The sequence below is a fragment of the Piliocolobus tephrosceles genome, chromosome 5, assembly GCF_002776525.5.
Source record: "Piliocolobus tephrosceles isolate RC106 chromosome 5, ASM277652v3, whole genome shotgun sequence".
Lineage (NCBI taxonomy): Eukaryota > Metazoa > Chordata > Mammalia > Primates > Cercopithecidae > Piliocolobus > Piliocolobus tephrosceles.
In genome coordinates, this window is record NC_045438.1 from 71,875,725 (window position 1) to 71,899,596 (window position 23,872).

The 23,872-nt window shown below is 45.4% G+C and overlaps 1 protein-coding gene across 1 annotated transcript in view; it reads left to right on the forward strand.

The window, feature by feature from the left end:
- The first annotated feature begins 576 nt into the window (after window positions 1–576).
- SIM1 (SIM bHLH transcription factor 1) overlaps window positions 577–23,872 on the forward strand; it is a 74,276-nt gene continuing 50,980 nt past the window's right edge. Inside the window, exons 1-9 of the mRNA XM_023205823.2 lie at window positions 577–893; window positions 1,570–2,192; window positions 11,675–11,757; window positions 15,153–15,242; window positions 15,790–15,898; window positions 16,041–16,126; window positions 16,811–17,010; window positions 17,237–17,343; window positions 18,060–18,207. Of these exons, the coding sequence (XP_023061591.2) occupies window positions 2,018–2,192; window positions 11,675–11,757; window positions 15,153–15,242; window positions 15,790–15,898; window positions 16,041–16,126; window positions 16,811–17,010; window positions 17,237–17,343; window positions 18,060–18,207 (998 nt within the window). The 5' untranslated portion in view covers window positions 577–893; window positions 1,570–2,017. The remainder of the gene's footprint in view (window positions 894–1,569; window positions 2,193–11,674; window positions 11,758–15,152; window positions 15,243–15,789; window positions 15,899–16,040; window positions 16,127–16,810; window positions 17,011–17,236; window positions 17,344–18,059; window positions 18,208–23,872) is intronic.

A 23,872-nucleotide genomic window follows, 5' to 3' on the forward strand; every position in this document is an offset into this window, starting at 1 on the left:
GGGATTAATTTAAAGACAGTTATTGCATTTATTTCCTCTGGCAATGAATTCCGTGTCTTCATGGTTTCACAGAAAGAGAAAATAAAGCACAAAACCGGCCTCGCGCACGCCGTCGGCCCCCGACTGCCAGCGAGATGGCCCTTTGGGCCAACCCTGCCTCCTCCGCCGGTAGACCTAACCAGCCGGTCCGACCTCCGCTGCCTCCGGACGTCCCCGGCTCTTCTGGGCCGCCGCGCTGGACTGAGCGCTTAACCACCCGACCCCAGGGAGCCCGAGGAACGCGGGTCGCGCACGATGTCGGGAAGGCCCAGGAGGCCGCGAGCAGCGGCGGCAACCGGACAGCGCCGACCCCGCACCCGGGGCTCATTAGGAGCCCTGCGGCGGAACGGATAGTAAGATCCAGACCCCGGAGCCTGGACGCGCGGAGGGCGGCACAGGGCCGACTCGTGTCACTCATCCCTGTTGGCCAATGAGCGCCTCGCCCCTGGCCGGGCCAGGCCAATGGGAGGCTAGGAGGCTTCTGAGTGGCATTGAGGGAGGGCGGGAGAGAGGCGGCCCGGGAGTGAAGTTGAAGCTAAACCCTTAAGCTATAAAGAAGTTACGGGGGGCAGTTTTCGGCTTCCAATTAGGAATAATAGTGAACTGGCTTCGTAGCAACTACGGAGGACCAGGATTCTAAAATCACCTCACTCTTCCCAAAGCTTGCATCCTCCTTTTTTCTGCCACGCACCGCTCCTCTAATTCATGATCCAGAAAAGGGAGCCGGGAATGCTCTGCTCCTCTCTGCTGGTGGGAAGCGGAGAGGCCGGCGGAGCCGCTGGGTTGGACGGTAGGCATGAGTACAATTAAGAGATGGGCGCCCCCGAACCCTCTGCCGCCTGTGGGGACTGAAGGTAGGTGAAGCAGAAGACGCCCCGCGCCCTCCCGGCAACCCCGGAGCTCCGCGGCGGTGTGGGAGAGGCCGCGGCGCCTCCCACCCCCGGGGCGCCTGAGAGGGGCTGTTGCGAGCTCGCCACCTGTTAACCTGGCGCTGTCGGACCCCGCTTGTTGCCGCCCCTGCTGGGCAGCCAGAGCGCTGGGTCGCTTGGGAGTCCCGAGGGACTTGGTGTGTAAGTGTCACTTTTTGAGGAATCCCTCAGACTTGAGGCCCAAGTTAAAGAGGTAGCCAAGGTCCAGATCTGCCAAGGTTGGGAGCTGAAAGGCCCCCGCCGCGCCGTGGAGGAATTCTGAATTGTGCAAACCTGCTTTTGTGGGACATGCGCCCAACCTGGGCGCGGGCTCGGGGACCCGCAGCGGAAGGTCCCTTGCGGGTCTTCAAAAATATGCGTTTTGTTGTTTGGGCAACTTCCCAGGGGTCTGGAGGATGTGGCTGGCATGGGTGAGGGAATGCCAGCATTATTTGCAGGGGACCGTCTCGCTGCCGATTTATCCGGTTCTTTAAAAACAAACCCCAAACGCCTGGCTAGGCACGCTGAGTCCCTTTCCGGCCGTGTTTTTGGAATTGGGACGAGCGTGTGAGTGGTTGTGGAGCCGCGGATCTCTTATGCTCTAATGTTGTTGTCTTCACAGGGCCTTGAAAGAGTAGTCTGGAGTTCCTGCTCTTCCCAAAGGGGCTCGGAGATACCTTAAATGTCGCGAGACTGAAGAGCAAACGTCGGGGATTATTATGTCGATTTTCCGAGGACCAGCGTTCGCAGCCCGGAGTAGAAGAAAAGGCTGGCTCCTCAGGGGTCCCACCGGCATTTGATACCCCGGAGACCCCCAGGATTGCCCAAATTCCGTGGATCAGCAACTTTCCTATACTGCATCCCGCATTTTCAAAGAAAATATTTTCCTTTCACCCCCGCTGGTCTTTTACTGCCGTCAATACACAGTTCTTGGTGCAAATACTTCAGCCTCTTTATTCAAAGTATGTTTTATGTTTCTGCCAAATATGATCTCTAATTGAAAGTTTATTTTTTGTTTTGGATGAATCTGCGGAGTTTACCTTGTAAGAAGAAAGGGGGAACAAGACACAATGAAAGAAAAGTCCAAAAATGCTGCCCGGACTAGGAGGGAGAAGGAAAACAGTGAATTCTATGAACTGGCTAAATTACTGCCTTTGCCTTCGGCTATCACCTCGCAGCTGGACAAAGCATCCATAATCAGACTCACCACCAGCTATCTCAAAATGAGAGTCGTGTTCCCAGAAGGTAAGTGACTTTGGCCAGATGGAATTTCAAATGCAGAAGGGGCAGGGGATTTGCCAGGCAATGAGCCTGACACCAGTGACCAGAGAAATGCATACATATTTACATATATATTCTGCAAAGGGAAGTTTGGCTCGGCTACTTCACTAAGGTCCTCACTGAACTCAGAATTTCTGTCGCTTTTTCTTTTTCGAGGCTCCCTCTACTTCCCCATCAATACTTTCTCTTCAGTCCATCAGATATGTTTGGTTGGGAAGCAGCCCAACAGTCCTTTTGTCAACACTTCAGATACTAGGCTCAATTGAAAGTACTACTAATCCAAACATGACTTTCTTTTTACTCCTCTTGTTAGAATTTTGTCCAGTAAAAAGCCAGAGCACTGCCAAATTCTGTATTTTTTGCCAGGTGTAGATAGACCCATGTACCTGGAGCTAGATATGCCAGATAATAATTTCTCTATATGTCTAAAGTTTTGCAAATGGGTAACATGCATATTTGTGAACAAGTATGCCTGAATTTACTCAGGTTCTTAAATAAATTCTAAGCAAATTTATTCTGAGTTTTCAAGACATTCACAGATTCTGGAACTAACTCTGGAGCTTGATGATTTGCAACTGTGGGCTTGATGTTATCTGTAAGATAATAGGCTAGTTCTAAAATACATAAGATTGAGTTAAGATGGCTAGCCCGCTTAGAAAATATCTTCTGGGTGTCAGCTTGGCAAATGGATTCTGAGAAAATTGTCTCTTATAAGGCCTAGAAGTTAGAATAGCTGAGCTGTTGACATGGTTTAAAACTTGTATTTAGATTATCAAGATTCACTGTGTGAGGACAGTGCAGCTTTCATAGAACAGTGTCCTGTATAAAACCATTTATACTTACTAGAAAAGGACACTTTTCCATTTGCCCATCTTTTCCTTTACTTGCATTCAAATAATACAAACAGATTTTTTTAAAAAAATATCTTGGATATGTCTTTGCTGGCAGAAGGGGATTCAGAAATGTAAAAGAGGGATTACTAAACAAGCTAACAAACAAAAATCCAGAAGAAAGAATTCTGTTTATTTACAAATGAGAACTTCTGATTTGACCCCTGGAGGTGTTTGTTGTTGTTGATTTTAGATGTTTGGGGTTTGTGGTTTTCCATTAGATGAATGGATGGGCAGGAAACAGTCATTATTGGGTTTGCAGTTTCACTTTGCTTGATCATGACGTTAAAGTTATTATCTAAGTCAAAAAGCCTGCAAAACATGCTCCAAGCCAAAGGAAAACTTTCAACTTATAGTTCAGTTCTACCTTCAAACTACAAGTGATGTTTTAGTCGTTCCCTCCTAAAGCAGTTCCTTGAACAGTTCTTCTCTGACCCTGGAAACCGCGGGGAAAAAAGAAATGAAAGCCTAAAGTACCTGAAAAGTAAATAAATAAATAAATAATTTAAAAAGAAGAAGAAAAAGAAGAAGAAGGGGAACTTATATACCAAAAATCACATTTCCCATTCACACTGTGCTATGAATTGTTGATGGGATAATTGCCATTATACCACACTGCCTTCTATTTAAAAAAGAGATCTCGTTGTCTTTTATACTGTCAGCGCCTACTTTATAAAAATAAAGCTATTGCGAACTCCGCTGGCCGCACTGTTCCTAACAGGATTATTAGCAGTGATTTGTCAGCCCCTGCGGTCTCAGTGGGCTCCCTTTCTGCGTGATTTCCAGCCGGTCTCGTCAATTATCTGTGCCGATGTCGCTCGCTGTTTGATCAGAAGCAGCATATGGTGTTGCTTGTGGGGCTGCGAGTAATCGCGGGAGGAGAATAGCAAGGCGGCGTTCTGGGGCGGGCACGGAGCCGGCCGGGAGAGCCCGGGGAGTCGCCCGGCCAGGGACGCTAGTCGGCTTGGTGCAGACCTGGGGCAGGCGCAGCTGGGAGGATATCGGGCTGTTATCTGCTGTTGTTCGTGTTTTTGTTTTTAAAAGAGCAAGCCTTTTTGCTTAATTAAGTGCTAACTCTACACATTGTAAGTCGCGTTATAAATAAATAGGAACAAAAAGTAAACTCTCACAGCCAACCTCTCGTTATTTTTAAAGAGAGCGCCAATGAAGGCTTCCGCTGGAGTCCTTTTGGTGGCCAGGATGGTCCCCTCTGGCTACTTTAACAGCCACTGTGCTTTCTGCAGCCCCCTCACCTTCCCCCTCCCGAGCCCCGTACACCTCCTTTCTCTCCCTTCTGTGGGTGAGTGTGAGTTTATGGGGAGGAGGAGGTGGACGATGTGTGAACTCTGGGCACATCATTTGTTTCTCCAGCTACTGTTGAGCTCATAACTCACCCTCAGCCTCCACCCAGTGAGCTAGACAGGGTCATCAGAACAGCTGGCTTCTAGGGATGAGGTTTTAATTTTGACGGTGGACAAGCTTCAAAAACCCAAAACCCAAACACAGCTCTTGAAAATATTAAACAACAACAACAACAACAACAACAACACCACAACAGCTTTCAAAGCAATAAAATAGTCACAATCGCAAGACCAGGCACAACCTGTAGGGGTGCCAAATTTAGGTTCAGTGTTGACTGAAGGCAGAGAGTGGACAAGATTGGGGTCCAAGGCAGTTGGGGGAACTGATCACTTTATATGGATGTAATCTTTTCTAGTGGTGTTAAATGGAATTTGTTGGAAGATGAAATTCATCTTTACATCTATCTTGAAGCCATCCTAGTACATAGTAGGTCCTCAACACGATTTTAAGGATGAGATTAAGATAGGTATAAATGTCTTATCACAGGTAATATATGAATTTTGTAAGTTGTATAATCTAAATAATTATAAATCTGGTGACATAGCTGTAGGTATAAAAATGCTGTGAAACTTCAGTTTTGTTCATATACTATTTCATCTCTAATACACTGTAATGCCAAAGTCTGTAAGTTAAATGAACAAAAATTGTTTCATAATTGTATTTGAAATAATAAATATCCTTAAGTACACCTTAAATACAACTAATTCCCTTCCCTTCTCATTTGCCAAATACACTTTTTTGTTTTCCTCCCAAGTCTAGTAGCTTCCGTGTCTGGCGGCAAGTTTCAGCTTTTATTTGCCTGAGTAGATGAAGTTAAACTGTTTAGGTGAAAATGGGGGAGTGGAAGAACAGAGAAATGGGATATGGGGACCTGAAATAATTAAGAATAAAGCATTAGGTTGGAGATTTCAGAGAAAAAGAAAATTAGGAAAGATAACTGAGAAATCACTAACACTTCATATCTCCCAATTAGTGACATATTATATTCCAAAGTAGCCTTGTGAAGAAAAAATCGAGGCACATGGAAGTGTACCAATTTTTGATATTATCAAAGCAAGAGGGCCAGGATCTATAAAATAGCATGACTTTATTTGTGTGCAAAATAGGACAAATTCAACTACAAAGAAATATATATTTGTTATCCAGCTATAAAGCAATTTTGGCTGGGTGTGTAGTGGCTTTCATAATAAACTTTGAAAGGATCAGATATATTTTCTAATCTATAGCTATTCAAAATCTTGGTAACATCACATTGCCATTTCATTGACAAGATGTCTTGGAAAAATAAAAATAATCACAGAGTTGAAATTAGTAACTACTCAGGAAAGATGGTCTCTACAACAGACAAGGGTGATTAAACAAACTTCCGCAGACGATTTCTGTAATATTCACCTGAAGATTGAAATCCTTAATGGCAACATATATATATAGAGAGAGAGAGGCAGAGAACTGAAAAAGAAAAGGAGGCCCCATTTCCCACGTGGGTCAGTGATTTAAGGCTGTTTTTCTTGCTTCTTGGGGAAATGATTGAGCATTAGGTTTCCATGTTTATTTTCTTACAGAAGTTTTTCTCATTTAAAGGCCTTTAAGCACAGTTTACGCTCCGTGCTGGTTTTCTGTGTTTAATTCCAGTTTTGATGGAATTTGTTGACTTAAAATGTGGAGTGCAGAACTAAACTCCGTGCAGAACATTTGCAAGGTGGATTTATGTGTTAGAAATTGTAGATCAGATCAATAAAAAAGGATACTTTTTTCTTTTAAGGGAGAGATCACTAATAAAAACAACAACAAAAACAGGTATTATAAGCTATTGTGGGATGCTTTCAAGCAGGGTGCAGTCACTCATCTAATGATAAAACAAGGCTGAATTTCTAAAGGACAAATCTAATTTCTAGGGGAGTTGTTGTCCAGTTCTAAGAAATCTTGGCAGCTTCCAGCTTTTACACACCCAAATGTGGACACAGAATGAGAGCCCATAGATTCTCACCTCATTTCTCCGTACCACCAGGTATTTCGCAGGAAAATGAGGCTTGTACCTTGCTAACATCTAATGATTTCAATGGGCCACCCATTGCCAGTCTCTGATCCGTGAAATTTTAAAATTTTGTGTGGAGGAAGGGGAACCTCAATTATTTAGAAGTGGTCCTGCTACTCTGAAAGTGCTAAAACAGTGTCCACGGCAGAGTAAACTTCCTTCCGCAGGCAGCCCCACTGAATAGGCGGTTCCTGCACCTTGTCACTCGGCCTCGGCGGCTCGGGGCCGATATGGGACAATTATGTCCAGGCCCCCGTCGCGTCTCCCGCACCGTCCAAAGCACGCAGTCAGCCAGGTCTGCACAATGTGTCCCATCCTCTGTCTGCGATGGCCCCAGCCAAAGGCCTAGCTCATGGTCTCAGCACAGAGTCTCCTCACTCCCCAGGACGGCCCAGGTGCCACCCCCTGCCCTGATCAGAAGTCCCTCTGGAGCAGGTGTGTGCCAGCAGCCCCTCCTGCCGTCCCGGTCACTGCTCCCGAAGGGCAAGCAGTCGTCTAAATCTTAGGTCCAGATCCAGTCTGTTTGGGCAGTTCCCGGTAAGGCGGGTTAGGTGCCATCGTCCGAGTCCCTGTGCCAAGTAGAACCGAAGTGGATTCGCCTGCGACTTTGGGCTTGGCCACGCCAGCGCGGGCCTCTAGGGAGGTGGCATCGCCAAAGCTGGGCCGCATTAGAGGACGCGGAGTCCCAGGGTGACATCGGTTGACGTTTTTCGGCCGTCACGCAGGACTGTCTCGTGAACGCTGCATGAATTTCGCCCGCAGTTTAGGTCTGACCGAACCCCGCCCTCCTTGGGTTTCTGCAGTCTTTTGGCGGCTGACTCCAATTCGGGCAGCCAGGTTGGCCCGCAGGCTCTATCCCTATGGGAAACCCAAATTCCGGGGTTGGAGCTCCGCGAAGGCGGAGAGAGAGAGAAAGAGAGAGAGAGAGAGAGAGAGAGAGTCAGCGCTGTGACCTTAGGCCTCCACCCCACATTTACAGTAACATTAGTGGATTCCCTGGGCGCGGCCGCGGTGTCTCTGAATCGGGATCGGCAGGTAGGAGAGATCAGGGCACTGCCGAGTGCAGGCACACACTGTGGGGTCCAGGCTGCTGAGTGCAATAAGACCTGGCCCGGCGCGCTCGACGATGCCCTCAGGTCAACCAAACAGGCCCCTTGGCCGTAGAAGGCCGCAGGCAGAGGGGGGCAGCAGCGCCAGAGGTGGGGTCGGGTGCGCCTTGGTGCGTGAAGCGGCCTCCTGCCAGTGACTGCTCCAGAAGCTTGGTTCGGGCTGGTAGCACCCATTTGCAGTCACTTTTTTTCTCTAAAGAGCCCGGCCGCGGAGGCTCCCGGAGGCTGAACACAAAGGCCACTCAACGCCTCAGCCCGGGGAAGACTTGGACAGTACGCATTTAGCGAGGATGCGCAGGCCCAGAAGGATACATGGGATTTGGGGTTTTGAGGATTACCCCCCACCCCCGGACCAGACTCTCCTGCGCACTCTCAAGGGACACTCAGTAGGTTGAGACAAGTTGTTCAGGAACCGCAGTGGCCTCGGCCTCAGAGGGCTTTCCCCTCCTCAGTCACTAAGTCGTGGTCAGGTCATGAAACAGGGCCTCGGTCCACCCTCCTCCATTGCCTAAAAGGCACCTCAATTAGTTGGGGAGGTGAAGGTTCCTGGGAAGGACTGCAAGGAGGATACATTTCTATTGAGATGTAGCGTTTATTTATTAAAATAAAGAAAAAATTTAAAAGAACAGAACACACTCTTCTCTTCCTCCTTTTCCTGTCTGAGTGAAGGCGGTGATGATGACGGGTCTGTAATCTATATTTTGTCAAGGGTATGAAATTCATTCCGAAGGAAAAGCTCTATCAATTTATTTTTGCTGCTTGCAATAACACAGCTGGATGATGCTTTGAGCTCACGCTAGACTGGGGCTCATCATTCATTCGCCAAGAACGGGCCTAAATGGTGCCTGTGGGATTAGGTCAATTTTAGTGGATCTACTTCGCCTCATTTGGTTACTAATTGGTTTCTTGTTTTATAAATCGAAATCTCATTTTCAGGAAATTACAAAACCCGTGCAGTCAGTCCATTGAGGTAATCCTTGGGTCAGGGGGTATTTAAATGGAAATGGCTCAACCGAGAACGGAGGGTAAAGCAACAGTGAAACTTGCCTGGGTTTCACAGGATATGTGAGCTAGCCCTTTAGATCCATAATAGATACATCCCTTCTAATGCTACTTATGTAAATATGATAAACCAGACTTTAAGGGAAGAGGGGGGCCTGGGAGAAGCAAAATTTATCAGCTAAGGTTAATGTGGCATATCTTGGAAATCTTCCAAAATAGATTCTGTTTTCCTTTGTCTTCGGCCACTTTAGCTGAGGAAAATCCTTTTGTCTAAAACCCGATTTAGTTATCGCCTCCCTCACAGAGCTTCTTTTCTCCTTTGCAAAACCCCGTTCCCTCGGCCTCACCGAATTACAAGAGAATCTTTAGATCTTGTTCCCACTGTAATCCCGCCGCAAAGGGAGCTGGTTTCCTCCTCATTTTAAACAGACAATCAAAGGATTTGCGAATTTTCTGCGGTAGGTCAAGTGCAGAAACGAAATCTCAGCTTACCCCCTGGCCAACTGAAATTGGGTTTGCCAGAGCGCGTCAACCAAGGCAGGAGGCGAGGGGGTCCAGGGAGGAGGGCTCTACCCCACTTCGAGACTTTAGGGAGGGGGGACCCCTTACTAGGACTTGGGGAGGTTCCTTCGATATTAGATCGGGAAAGCCCGGCAGGTAGACGAGAGTAGCCAGTCCTTTATAAAACATTAACCCAGACACAATCGTGAGATTTCTACGGGTAACAGAAAGAAAAGGCAAACCTCTGGGAAAGCAAAAGGTTCCTTAAAAGGTGGCGGGGGTGGGGCAGGAGAGGGCGAGGAAGGCTCCTGTTAACCTGTGCCGGACGGGCTGTTTATTAACCAGTGGGGAAGTCTTATTTTCCCTAGTAGGCGCGTACTAATGAGGCCGAAACCCGAAACAACAAACAGCCTAAACTGGCACAGGGAGTTCAGAACGAGTATTTATCCCGAGCCCAGCCTGGGGGGATTTTCATATCATTCTAGTTGGGAGGCCGCTTTGGGTGTCTTCCAGCCCCTTTGGGAAACCCTCAAAATGTTAGTTTGAAGACGGTTTTGTTTTGTTGGCCTTCAGCGCAGGCTTCGTACTCTTCCGGGAGCCGCGCGAGACCTGTTCCCAGTCGCAACGCAGTCTCCGCCCGCTCTGGGCTCGCCTGAGTGCCCCGGCCCTTCGTCCCCGCCAAGCTTTGGGGTTTAAGGCCTCTGTAGGCCCCAGAGCGCCCAAGGGCCAGGCCAGCGTCACCGGCGTCCTCGGCTTTCCCGACAGGGTCCTTTCTCCTTTCCCCCGTGTGGCCTCCGCAGCCAATCCCTCCTGCCACTCCTTCTGAGTGGGTATGTCTGAGCCGGGATTTAAAAAGAAAAAAGCAGGTCGTGACAGAAACGAAGAATAGGTTGGCTGAAACGGGAAGAGCGATAAATGTGACAAGGCGAAGGGGTGTGTACAGGTGGCTGTGGCGGGGGCCCTCCCAGAACGGTCCAGGAGGACCCCAGGGACCAGGGCAGTGGAGTCACTCCAGGGAGGAAAGCTGGGGCGGGCTAAAGAGTCGAGAGGAGTTGACCGGGAGCCAGAGAGGTAGAGGAGTCCCGAGTGCGGGCGGGGAGCATCAGTGTTTGCAGAGTGGTGGGGAAATCGTTAGATTTATTTAGATGTGCAAACACCCAGAAAGACCGGATTTGAGTTTAAGGGGCGCTCACGGTTCCTCATTACCAAGGCTTTGATCGCTTGCTTAGGAAGCAGCTCCTAGCCAACACCTTTTAAAAATCCAACTCCATGTTTTATTTTGAAAGATCTGCCCCCAACCTCATATTACAAGGCGAGTGTTCATCATTGTGTACTTCTTGGTGATTTGCTCCTTAACGCAGTAAATCACCTTTCTGAGGGGTGGGGTGTGGGAGGTCATGTTAAACTTTGTTTAATGGTGTAAGAATAAAAGGATTTAACTATCTAGTTAAAATAATTTTAGCAGCAGCACTATTAAAAAGATAACACCCATAAATAGCTTAACACAGGCCTTCGAAAGTTTTTTTTTTTTTTTTGCCTTCTTTTTTTTTCTTTCCACAAAAGGGTACTCTAGCATACTCCATATTAAATTTTTAAAAATCGGCCACAAGAGTCCTGAGCGTTTTATTTTTTTAGGCATCAACAGAGAAAGTTTGCAGCAAAGCCTCCAAAGATCTTAACGGGGAAACACCAAGGAGAGAAAGAGATGGTCTTTGTTAATAGAATACAGTACCTGGAACGTAGAAAAGTTGAATGAGTCTCAATTCGAGAAGAGAACGAAAATATTACAAAAAGGTTGTTAGCACCCCAAAGTAACTGACTTCAGAAAAAGCCCATGCGGGTTTTAGTGGTAGGGGAGGTGGGTAGGGGGCATGCATTGTGTGTAAGGCAGAGGGCTAGGAGGGGAAAGGAATAGGAAGATGAGTTGAGCAGTGATGCTGGTAGACTTCAGGCTGGAAGTCATCCGCCAGGGAACTAATTTTTCCGAATGGGATTAAAGCCAGAGGCCAAGGGGAGGAGAGTGGCTAGAAGCCCCGCAGCCAATCAGAAAGCCCGCCAGGGACCGGTTGGACCTGGCCGGTCGTCTTAGGTCGCTGCAGGCTGGCAGTGGCTTTCGCTGGCTGTCGGGACAAGCTCGGCCCCGGGAAAAGGATGACGATGAAAACTTTGGGCGAGAAGCAGAGTGCCCTTACCCCCGTAAACACACTAGTGAACCTACACGAAAGTTATCGGTGGGGTGCAATGTTGGAGGCTTTTTCCGAGCCTGGGCCACTTGGAGTCCTGCCAGGGGGCCCTTGGCCTGGGCCCAGCCCTCCCTGAGAAACCAGGTCTAGTTTAGAAGAGGAAATCTAACCTCTGCTGAGAAACTGAGAGGACGGACTGAAATGTACACTCTCCCATCCTCCGCTGTCCACATTGAGAGGGATCCCCTATGGTATCCAGTCAAAGGGCAGGTGCTCGCTGGGGTAATACAGTCGCGGGACTTGGTCCCAAACTGCCTGCCAGGTCCGGGTTCAGTGGCTACAGGATGTTTTTGTGTCTCCACAGGGCTCGGCGAGGCGTGGGGCCACTCGAGTCGGACCAGCCCCCTGGACAACGTTGGCCGCGAACTGGGCTCCCATCTGCTCCAGGTACAGGTGCAGGTCTTCCGGTGGCACATAAGCTTTGAGGGTCTGAGTGTCTGGCCCTGAGCTGGGCTTTTAGTTTCTCAGAAAAACAAAACAAAACCGAACAAACAAAAACAAAACAAAACAAAAAACAGATCTGGATTGCACGGGGCCCTCTCAGAGCCCAGTAGCTGCTGCAAAGTAAAATTTTAGCTTTTGCAGATGATGCCTCAAGAGGTTGAGAGAGAGGCAAGGTAGACAAGTGAGAAGCTGGGTTTGGAAGGTAGCCCAACGAGGCCCCATCAGAGCGACCTAACCGAGGGAGGGGGCACCATTTGTCTCCATCGGGCTGAGGGAATTGGAACACCCCAGATCAGGCAGAAGAGGCAAGGCCACAAAACCATCCCAAATGAAGAATTTCCAAAGGAAATAACAGGAATCTGGTAAAAAGACCTCTCAGTGCTTTAAGCCCACACCTTTCCAATTCAGCTACATCTGCATCTGGTTTTATCTCCCTGTAGTGCCCAGGTTCCCTCTTCTCTTCCTATTCCCCTTCATTCCAAGCCAGCCCAGGCTGCGTGCAGGACTTTGCTTAAGCACATACACACCCCCAGATAATGAGTCTAACCAATGCTAGGCTCCCATTACCTTGTGGTATGTAGTGCTCACAGTTTTAAATTGCTCTTTGCCTACTTAAGTCACAGAACAAATATTTTAAATTGCAAAACCTCGGTGGCATTTTTAGATTTTGCATTTGTCCCAACCCTGCAACATCATCATTATTATTATTCAAGCCCACTGGGAGCTACTTCCCCCCGGGGCCTTGAACCGAAGCAGCATTTGGGGAATTTAAGCAAGTTTTCCCTGTGGGCTGGCATAAGTGGCATCTCTTGACAGGAGCTCCTTTTCCTACCACTCACTACCCTATACCTTTCTCCTTCCAAGACACCAAGGAGATTTTAGTTTCATGGGACAAAGAAAGGGCTTGGGCAAGCATTCTCTCACTGACCTGGCCTTCACACCTTTGAATTTATCTAGAAAGGCACTTGACTCTAAGGCATCTTCTATCAAATTTCCCTGTGTTCTTCCCCTAATATTTTCATATTCCCAACTAATTTTCATCAGAAACATAAACAAGAAAACAAAATCCAAACTGTCCTTGACACTTTCTAGCTCTTGCTAATTTATTTCCTCTTCTTCACCCCACATTTCTGGCAGGACTGACTTACATTCCCAATTTCAATGCCCCCCCCACCAATTCATTCCCACATCCCTGCAGTTTGGCATCTCTCCTACCCATCATGCTCTTCACTGGCTTCACCACATTTTGATAGCAAGAATTAGATGCTCATCTCTTATCCTGACAGAGCTCGCTCATTCCGCAAATTTAGGGGGGGACAATTGCAGGTCAGATGGAAAGCCCTGCTCTCATGGAGTTTACATTCTAAGGAGAGCAGTTTTACAAGCCCACATAGGTACACTGTGTAGTGTACCAAGTGGTATAGGTGCCATGGAGAAAAGTAAAGAGGATAGGAAGAAAGAGTAGTGCCTTTTAAAATAAGAGATGGTTGTAGAGGGCCTCACTGAGAAGGTGACATTTGGACTAAGACTTGAAGGAGGTGACACTGATTATTTAACATTGTTTCCTTTCCTCAGTTTCTAAAATAGCACTATTTCCCAGATTCTTCTCTCTCTCTCTGTCTGCTCCCTTTTGATTTTGCCACCACTGGTTGGCCTGCAAATTCTGTAATTTCCCCAAGGGTTTAGCTCTATTTCTCCTGTCACAGCTTCAAGGCCACCCAGGTAATCTCACCCAATACCAGCCTCTCAACTCCTTTCTCCATATGAAACCAACTGGTTTCTCTAGTCTAGACTCTCCTCCTGAACTCCAGATTTTTGTTTCCTACTGCAAACTGGACACATCTAAATGGAAATCTGCATACACTTGAAGTTTAGCATCTTCAAAACAAGGATGCATTATCTCCCTCCCCCAGAATTCTACTCATACAAAATCTCACTAAATCTTGGTTATTGATGCCACCTTCTGCTTAGTGCCTTCACTGAAACCTTGAAGTAAACCTCTCTCTGCCACCAATGAAGTCCATATCCAGAAACATCTTTGAATTAGATTCTTGCCTTTCTATATTCCCCTTCTGACTGCCCCATTTCAGGCTTGACCATCTCTGCTGCAGCTGCCTTCTCTGATCTGCTCTTCCCCTCCACTTCCTCTTCAGATCACTGTCGTCATTCTGCCAAACAAAATAAAATTAAACAAATGCCACATCTAAGCATGCTATTCTTCTGCTTAGAAACCTCTGTTGGAACTCTAGTGCTTACAGAGCAACTCCGGGTTTCTCAAGTTGACATTTCAAGCTCCATAATCTATTGCAGGTGTAGCTCCTTTGCCATCTCTGGTTCACCAAATTCATCACTTCAGCATACACTAGGTTGGTCCTATCCCCAGACCCAGCAGACTTTGTCACTTCATTCCTTCTGCCTAGAATGTTCTTTCTCTCTTCTCCAGTCCAAGCTCCTGTTCAAGGTTCTGCTCAAACATCAGCTCCTCTAAGGCCTGATTGTCCCCCAGGCCTCTGGTCACTCAGGCTCTGGGCCGCTTGCCTATTCAGCACTGTCTGTTCAGCTGTGTCGTTATTATATCTGTCTTCAGGCCAGTTGCCCCTGCTGGACTTCCTGCTCCTTGAGAGCAGGGTCTGACTCATCTTGTCTCTGCCTGGACTAAGGCCTTATTCACAGAGATAGAGACTGTGAAAATCTTAAGACTTTCCTTCATGGAGAGCCTGTCAGTTTGATGTATCAGTGTAAACTTACACACACATACACCCTATGGCACTACTCTATGGACTTGCTCCTTGTTAAACCTCTCATCTCCTAAACGCCGCCTCTCCTGGACTCTTTCCAGTCACTGGCCAGCTTTCTTCTGCCTACAAACTTTAGACTGCCAGCCCTTCCGTATTGACCAACCAATGCCTACTACACGACTATTCCCAAACCCTGCTATTACTCTTTCCATTATAGAACACGTAGGCTGTGATTTTCTCCCCTAGAACTGTGTGTGTGTGTGTGTGTGTGAGAGAGAGAGAGAGAGAGACAGTGTGTGTGTGTTTTATGGATGTATTTTCTTTGTTCATTTCAGTGGATCTTGAGTCTTACAGGGCATTAGCCTTGTCCACCAATTACTCTGGATCTTTCCCACTGGGCTGCATGCCCCAGATGTTTACAAATTTAGAATGAACAAAAGGGGCTCATGTGGCTAGTTTTCTATGCCCTGTTTCCTGCCAGACCTGCTCCACTCCATCTCTCTACACTTCTGGCTGAAAGTCACTAACTTCTGTCCTCCTGCTCCCATTTCTCCAGATGGCCCAGAGGGCTCTCTATTCTCTCTGTTTCTGCCTCCCCAGACCCTGGATGGCTTCATCTTCGTGGTAGCCCCAGATGGGAAGATCATGTACATCTCAGAGACAGCCTCAGTCCACTTGGGTCTTTCTCAGGTAGGTGAGTGGTTCACATACCCCACCTGCAGTGTTTACAGCCAGGGCTGGGTTGAGGGTTGGGTGCGCTTCTCTAAACCTGGAGCTGGACATCTCACAGCTGGCAGGAAGACTCTTAAATGGGTCTGAGTCTCTCCATTTCTCCACTTCCCTTCTCCTTTACCTTCCACCCTAGGTCCAAACAATGGCTACTTTTTTGAGTCCCTGTGGTAAGCCAGAAAACATGAGAGGAGGTTACATACTTATTTCATGATATCTTTATCAGAACTTTGCCAGGGAGCTGCTGCTGCTGTTGCTACTACTACTATTACTGCTATTATTATTGTTATCATTATTACTGCCATTTTTATTATTATATAGGCAAGGAAGTGGAATCTTAGATAGGCTGCAATAGGTAGCAAGAAGCAGAGCTGGCATTAGAACTCAGGGCCGAATCCAGAATTCTGGCTGCTGTCCTCATGGTCCTGCAGCTCCGGTGGCCTAATCTTTCAGTCCCTTCACCGGGCATTCCACCGCCACCGGGGCGGCGACATCCTCCTCTTTACAGGTAGAGCTGACCGGAAACAGCATTTATGAATACATTCACCCGGCAGACCACGACGAGATGACGGCGGTGCTCACCGCCCATCAGCCCTACCACTCTCACTTCGTGCAGGGTAAGGTAGACACGTGCCTGCGATGCTCAGGCCCATCGCAGTCCGCTTGTGATTTTCCCCCGATTAGTCGTGGCAGAGACGCTTGCCGTCCCACGCCGCCGGTATCACACGTCCTGAGCTTCCCTCCGTTCCTCTCTCCCAGAGTATGAGATCGAGCGCTCCTTCTTCCTGAGGATGAAGTGCGTCTTGGCCAAGCGTAACGCCGGCCTCACCTGTGGCGGCTACAAGGTGCGTAGCTGGAAGATCCGCTCCAGGTGGAGTCAGAGGGGGCAGGAAGCGAGGCGCGTGCGGGTGGGAGGAATGTCCCCACCCATAGGACTACCCGCGAGGGCGCCCCCAGCTTCAGTCGAGGAGCCGCAGGCCAGGACTCTCCACCAGGGCCGCGGAACTTTGTGAACACCTTGGGACTATGCTTAAAGACAAAGTCTAACTGGGTGCCAATACTGGATGGCCTTGGTGGCTATGAACTTGTGACCCGTAGAGATGGGCCTTAAGGGTTCGTAAGGCCTCTGAAGGGGCGGGTAACTTTGGTGGATCCCTAAGAGTTTATGCATAGCATTACATAAGAGGTTAGAAACCAGAGCTTTAGTTCGAAGATATGGGTCTCACTTTGAATGTCGTTGAACGTCATTAGCAGGTTTCAGGGCCCTACTTCGCTATTCAGATGCCTTAGGGTTGGTGGGGCCAAGCCTCTACATTTTTTATGCACTCCCAGGTGAGTTCAGTGTGGCTGTGCAGTCACTTTCTTAAGACACCTTAGAGTACCAATAACTTTGGATTCCTTAGTGCATGGGCGTGGTCAGCACAGCGTTCGTGGCAGAGTCGAGTTTCAACAAGTTTCAACCCCTTCTCCACCTTTTGGGGGCTCTTCCTGACTGTGGCTGAGTCTCCCTCCCTCTCCCTCTGCCTCAGGTCATCCACTGCAGCGGCTACTTGAAGATCCGCCAGTACAGCCTGGACATGTCCCCTTTCGATGGCTGCTACCAAAACGTGGGCCTGGTGGCCGTGGGCCACTCGCTGCCTCCCAGCGCCGTCACGGAGATCAAGCTACACAGCAATATGTTTATGTTCCGCGCCAGCCTGGACATGAAGCTCATCTTTCTGGACTCCAGGTGGGTGGGCAGGGCCGGAAAGGGCTTCCCTTAGCCTGAGGGCGGCCCTGCTTAGTGATGAGAGCTTTCCGTTTATCCTATGAGCCCATTTTGCAGATGAGGCGACTGAACCGTCCCTGGAAAGTCAGGGCGGACAGCTAGGTCTCAGAGGGCTGTCGAGGGTGTGTTTTGAGGGGTATCCCTGCACCCCCACCTGCACTCATCCTGCAGGGATTGCTCTCCTCAGGGTGGCGGAGCTGACGGGGTACGAACCTCAGGACCTGATTGAGAAGACCCTGTACCACCATGTGCATGGCTGCGACACCTTCCACCTGCGCTGCGCGCACCACTTGCGTAAGGCGCCACCCTGCCCCGTACCCAGGCAAACTTGGCGCTTCCCCTGGTTAGGGGGTGGGGGAAGCCACGATTTAAGCGGACAGGTGGGAGCCCAGGGAGGTTGGTGGTGGTGTGTGAGGCCTCCTGAGGGGCTGCTCTGACACTGGGCCCACCTAATTCTCTAACATCCGCGGGCCGCTAATACAGGCGGAAGAAGCATTTCTGGGAGAAATCCGTCCCCCTCCCCCCACGCGAAGGTATATTATTCTCCTATTGGTATTTTTTTTCTCATCTGCAAACCACACTAAAGATGAACAAAAACCGAGGCTGGAACTCACTTGCGTTGACTCGCCTGGCTTTTGATACAGCTTTGCTTTGCGCGTAATCTCCCGGGCAGGGAACGTGAGCTCCGGAGTTCAGCTGCCCAGAGCTTTACTTTCGTAGTTAGAAAAGCGAATCTGTAGGAAACCCCCCCAACCATAAGTGTTCCCCCCTGTGCTAATGGTGAAGACATCTGGTCACCTCGGTATCATCCCTATAATGGTGACAGGAGTGCCCGATGCAATATAACAGGACAATCAATTCTTTGGGAATTTGCCTGTCCTCTCCCTTTCCTGCCTGGTGCGGTTATTACGGCCCGCAGGGGGCCCTCAATTCTCACCACCAGGGATTGCATTTGGGACTAGTCCCGAGCAGGCTGGTTCACCACCATCTGCCTCCTGTCTCTCCGTCAGTGCTGGTGAAGGGACAGGTGACCACCAAGTACTACAGGTTCCTGGCGAAACACGGAGGCTGGGTATGGGTGCAGAGCTACGCGACCATCGTGCACAACAGCCGCTCCTCCAGGCCACACTGTATCGTCAGCGTCAACTATGTCCTCACGTGAGTGCAAGACTGAGACCCCTTCACCCACTCCAGGCGACCCTGCTCTCTGCGAGAGTGCGGGTGGCGGCACAGCCGGGTTAGACAAGGCTCTTGCCACTGGAAATGCCGTTTTGACCCTGGAGTGCTGGCTGCGCCAAGAGGAGGCAGGTCGAACACTTTCAGCTTTTTGAAGAGGCTTTCTTCGTCATGTTCTAGAGAAAGATTTAGGAGTTTTTCCATCGCAGTCCATATTTGCTTTCTTCTCTTTCTTTTTCTCTCTTAACCTTTTAAGCGAACTCTGCATTAAATAAAACTTAATGCAGCAGAAAGAAAAAGAGAGAGAGAGGAAAAGATCCGGCGTACGGAGGCATTTATCGTTAACAAACAGGACATCTGTTTCATTTTTCCAAATCTGGGGTTTGAAGTTCTTAATTTTAACCAGAGTCTCCAATCAAAGTTAAGAGTTCTGAGAGAGTGGTTTTCCTCCTGAACCACAAAGGGGGCTTAAGTGACCAGGAGGATCTGACTTTAACTCGCAGAAAGCTAAGGGACCCCAGCGAACGCTGCAAGTCTTGGCCGGTGCCCAGGCCCCGCGCGGGGTGTAATTGCTTCACTGAGTGAGGAGCGGAGCTCTGGGTGCCACCTGCGGGCGCGACTGACAGGGAGGCTGCAGAGGCCTGCATTTCAGTCTTATTCTTTCTAGAAACAATAATACTTTCTGGTTGCCAGTGTGGCCCTGCAGGTTGATCACGTGGCCTGGTGTGTGGCTGGTGAAGAAAGCATGTTCTGTATAATGTTTGTGAAAGTCCAGTTGCTTAGGGTTGAAGCCTTTATGAAGAGCTCTTTTGTGTGTGCAGTTGCGCTCCCCCCACCTTTTTTTTGGTAGAAGTTGAAATTCTTGTGATTTTAGGGAATCTCATAGGTTGTTTACTTTGGAAGTTGGAAGTGTTGACACACCAGGCACTTAGTAGAATGCTATTTAGACATTAGGAAGTTGGTGAAGGGGTGCTATTTGGAATCAGACTATACTATAGGTGATGAGGACTAGATTCGTTTCCCATTGTTTTAAATTGCCAAATTAAAAATGTAGTAGTTGGAAATATTATGCTCGGCAGTAAGACTATTTATTCTGTGTCTTGTTTAATAAGAAAATTTAATTCAATAGACTTAGAAAATGAATTTGGCTTAGATGAGGATTCAACATTCAAGAATAGTAGCTGACAATTAAGAATAATCTTTTAATTTTTTCATCTTAGTAAACAGTGTTAATATTATACAATTCTTGAAATATCAAGAAGGCTGTGTATTTTAATACAAAACAGAAAAATTACCAATATTTTGGGTTTCATGAAACAAAACCATCAATTTTATGAATACAGTTGTTCATATTATTAAAATAAATGCAAGAGAGAATGGCAAAGCATAATTCATAAAATAGGCCACTCTGTGAAGCAGTAGTATTAAAGGGTGAAAAATTACGTCTGCTTACCATGGAAAGGAAACGGACATTCTTTAAGAAGGTACTTTGTGTGTCTGAGACATCACAAGCATTACACATACACTCTGTTCTCTGGTGGGTGCCTGTGGTTAGTAATCATTTTTTATCAAACAGCAGGGTATATAGTCACACAGACCCATATAAATGACCCAGATGCAAGTTAGACCTCCCAATGGGTAAACTTAATTTATGTTTGGAGTCATTTTGAAATATTCTGTTTTGTTTTCCAGTAGATAAGTGTACATTTTTTCTTCTGTTGATTCTGTCATTCCTGACTTTACATACTCCTTCAGAACTGTAGAATTAGATGATCAACTTTACATCAAATTTAAAAAGATGTAATGAGGATAAACAAATGATTAATAGAAGGAAAAAGAACATGGTGCACATTGTTAAAACATTTTATACCTCTGAATGAAAATGGAAATAAACACACAGAAGCATATATACACAGCACACAAGATGAAAAGCTGAAATTGATTACCCTTTTATGAGTCTCAGCTTCAGTTTCTTGTATAAAAATTCTTAGGACAATTTTTAGGGCTGCAAATGTGGAAATTGCTTTAGATGAAATGTCATCAAGTGGCTCTGTGTATTTTAACAGGATTTTCATAATGAACAGGTTGCAGTTTGTTTGATGTGCATATCACACATCTGGCTGGAAGTTACTAATTTACATTGTCTTAGCAAATTAAATAGATGGCTATTGATTCTCCATGGTTGTAGTGAACTACCACATACATTTGTTTTTTAGGGCTACTTCCCTATGAAGCCTGAGAATGACAAGTGAATTCTTTCTAAATACACCACCTCAAACAAAGTAATTAAAGCCACAAGCTCCCAAATAGTTTGACATGCCAGATGTTTTCCAAATTTAAATGCTTTAATAGCATATATTTTAAAGGGATTTTCATGTCATGAAAGTAGAGATTTTAAATAAGTCTTGGTCAAATGAGGTTGTGATGTTTTGGTGGAGGCAACATTCTTAAGCTCATTGATTTTCTAATTTCCTGATTTATTGCTGAAGTTAAAATATGCTAGAAAAAAAAGTTATTATCTAACAAAAGCAACACTGATTAGACTTATTTAGCAACCTTGTTTTAATAAGTGGTTACAACAGGGCATATAGGAAAACTGGATGATTTTAGAGGCAGGTGGTACATGCCTTGGTGCTTTTTACTGACTTTTGTATGCCCACTATATGTTCTGAAAATCTGGAGAGGTGAGTGAGAAGATACTGTGATTAAATTCTGAAAATTCCCTTAGTTTTTCTGGGTCTCCGAGGTTCAGTGAAGCTTCTATAGCTCTTCATTAAACCCTCGCTCCAAAACAAAACAAAACAAAACAAAACAAATCAGTTCATGATTTTCTGTAAGACACACATACCCTGTTAGCTTTACTTTACACATTTAAAAAAGATTTTTCTTATAAGTTATGAGTATCCTCAGGCTTTGAAATAAGTGTTAAGTATGACAAGCCTTACTCTCTGGTTATTTTCAAGAGGGTAGGTGAATGGAATTAGTGTCTAGTAACAAGGATGTCGGGCAAAGTCCAGAATATATGGAGTATACTGTGTAAAGACCTACGTGAGTTTTCTTGAATTCATGTTTTCTTGAGTTTAATTACTATTATTAATTATTCATCGCCAGCTCAGATGGAAAGCTTTAGTTTTTAATGTAAAGAAAATTGAAAACATAGAACACTTAATAAACTATGAAAAACAATTTCTAAGAAAATTAACAGTCTTGGTTCTATTTACGTTTTTAGACTACATATATTTTTAAAATAAGAAATACTCTGCCACTTTTAAAGATAACCCAGTAGAGTATAAAATTCCTATTTAAAAATATTTTAAAACATAAACTTTGCAAATATAAAAGTTGAAAGAGAAGTGAATGAATATCCATATTCACCTCATCTACATCAAACAACAGTTATTTTCCTATATTTGCTTTACATCTCTCTCTACCTATATGTGTGCTTATTTTTAATGTGTATTTTTTTTCCTGCTAAATCACTTCAAAGTAAGCTACAGATATCACGGTGCTTCATCCTTGAATAGCATTTTCCAACATAGCCACTGTACCATTTATGATGACACATTTAAAGTGTTAAAAATTATTGTGTGTAGGGCTTGCAAAAATATAGTTGAGAGCTAGTTTACTGGTGCCATTAAAAACAATCTGCCACTAATGTTCATCAAGTACTCATTAGTGTATGATCTCAATTAGGCTGATTGATAGGTAATATTTTGTGAGGAGACTTTCGTAGGATAGAAGGTTCTAAATGATACTGTATTTTAAACTAGCTTTCTAATAAGACTTGCAAGCTAATACAATTCTGATATTATGTCTGGAAAGTAAAAGAGAGAATAGATTTAGTGAGTAATTTGGAAATTTTGGAATCAGACAGATTTAACATCTCAACTTCTTTTTCTTAGCAAAGACAGCTTCTCTGCTTATTTATTTTCTACATTTAGGATGGAACATTGCTTTCCTAGAAAATCTCACGTGGTGTTTTAGAGTGATTCACTGAACATATATGAGGAAGTAGTCTTCTGTGTTAAAATTTCTATTTCTGTGTTACTAAAAGCAAAACAAATAGAGACAATTTATATTGGTAGTGTATGTAACATTTGCTGTCTACTAAATACCCCTTTTGAATTCATAGAAAAGTTAGGCCAAATACCAAAGGTGAGGTACAGTACTTCCTTCATGTCGATGAAAATAAAAAGGGTCGCTATATTACAATTACTGCAGATCCCATACTTTTTGTTGTTGTTTGCATACCATGGTATGTTAACCACAACAATTTACCATTATGAGAACCACTGTAGTTCTTAGAATTAAAAAGGATTTTAAATGTTAACATATTCTGTAAGTATAAAACCTGACATATCCTTGTCATAAAGTAGCAAACATTAAAATATGTTCATATTGCTTTCCTCTTTTAAGTACATTATTGGTGCTGAGTTAATTTGGGTTTTCAAATTTTAAAAAATTACTTATTTAAAGACCAGTGATGCATTATTATTGTTATAGGAGTTTTTAGAGAATGCTTTAAAACAACTTGACCAATAACATATATAGTTAACATATATAGTTATTTATTTTCCTGGTTAGCAAAATCATTTTTATATTACAAATAATATAAATGCAAACAATATAAAATTTCCTTTTCACTTAGCAAGCTACAGAAAATATAAAATAATTTACTCTCTGGAGCATTTGTATAGACTTAATCTTTTGATCTTCCAAAATAATAATCATGCACTAACGTATCAAATCTAAGGATAAATTAGATTTGATCCTTAATTGTGTTTAATCTTTACTAAGATAATATTGAACATCAGAGTCACAGTTTTCTTTTCAGATGATCTTTTATGTAACTTAATGATTATAAAAACAAATTGAAGACATATTTGTATTAATATTAATTTTATAACTACCAAAACACTTAGTTAAAAGGAAGAGCCGGGAGATTTAGTGTCTTTTGAAATACATAATACCAGTTAAATATTCACTTAAATAATCTTATTCTTCATACACTTTTTCCTTATTATAGTATTTTATCAAAAGGATCTGTATTTGGTTTTGAATTCATCTTTTATGAACTTAGAGACTTTGTATTTTTTTAAACAAATACTGAATGCATATCTGTTTCAACATGCTGTCACATTGGTTACCTGACTTGCTTCTTTGATGGCTCTGCACAGTGGTTGGGTCAGAGATTGCTTTTCGTATTTTTAGGTGTGGAAACTGAGGCTCAGTTATGCTGAGTAAGTAGTGAAGCCAGAATTAAAAGCTGGTGTGTCACTCCTACTGCATCCTGCTGTTCTCTGTGTATAGGGGTGGAAGTGGAAGGTGGTTGTAGGAAAGATGTCTGAGAAACAGGGATGGATTTGAATGAATGAGACCTGTAGAGTTCAGCCCACAAAACTTCAAGATAGGCTTTGATCTGAATTCACGATGGAAGATTAAGAAACTGCCTCTTTGTGGTTGCTTCACAAGTGTGTGCAGATATTGACATTTTCCTAGCTAAAATTTAGCTGGTTCTGTCTTCTCAATGACATTCAATTAAGAATGTCTCATTTTTCCCCCATAAGTTTCACTAAGGGCATTTTCATTTTGTAAGAAGAAAATGTAGCCTGCAAACATTTTAGTGTTTTACTGAATTGCTTGGTTC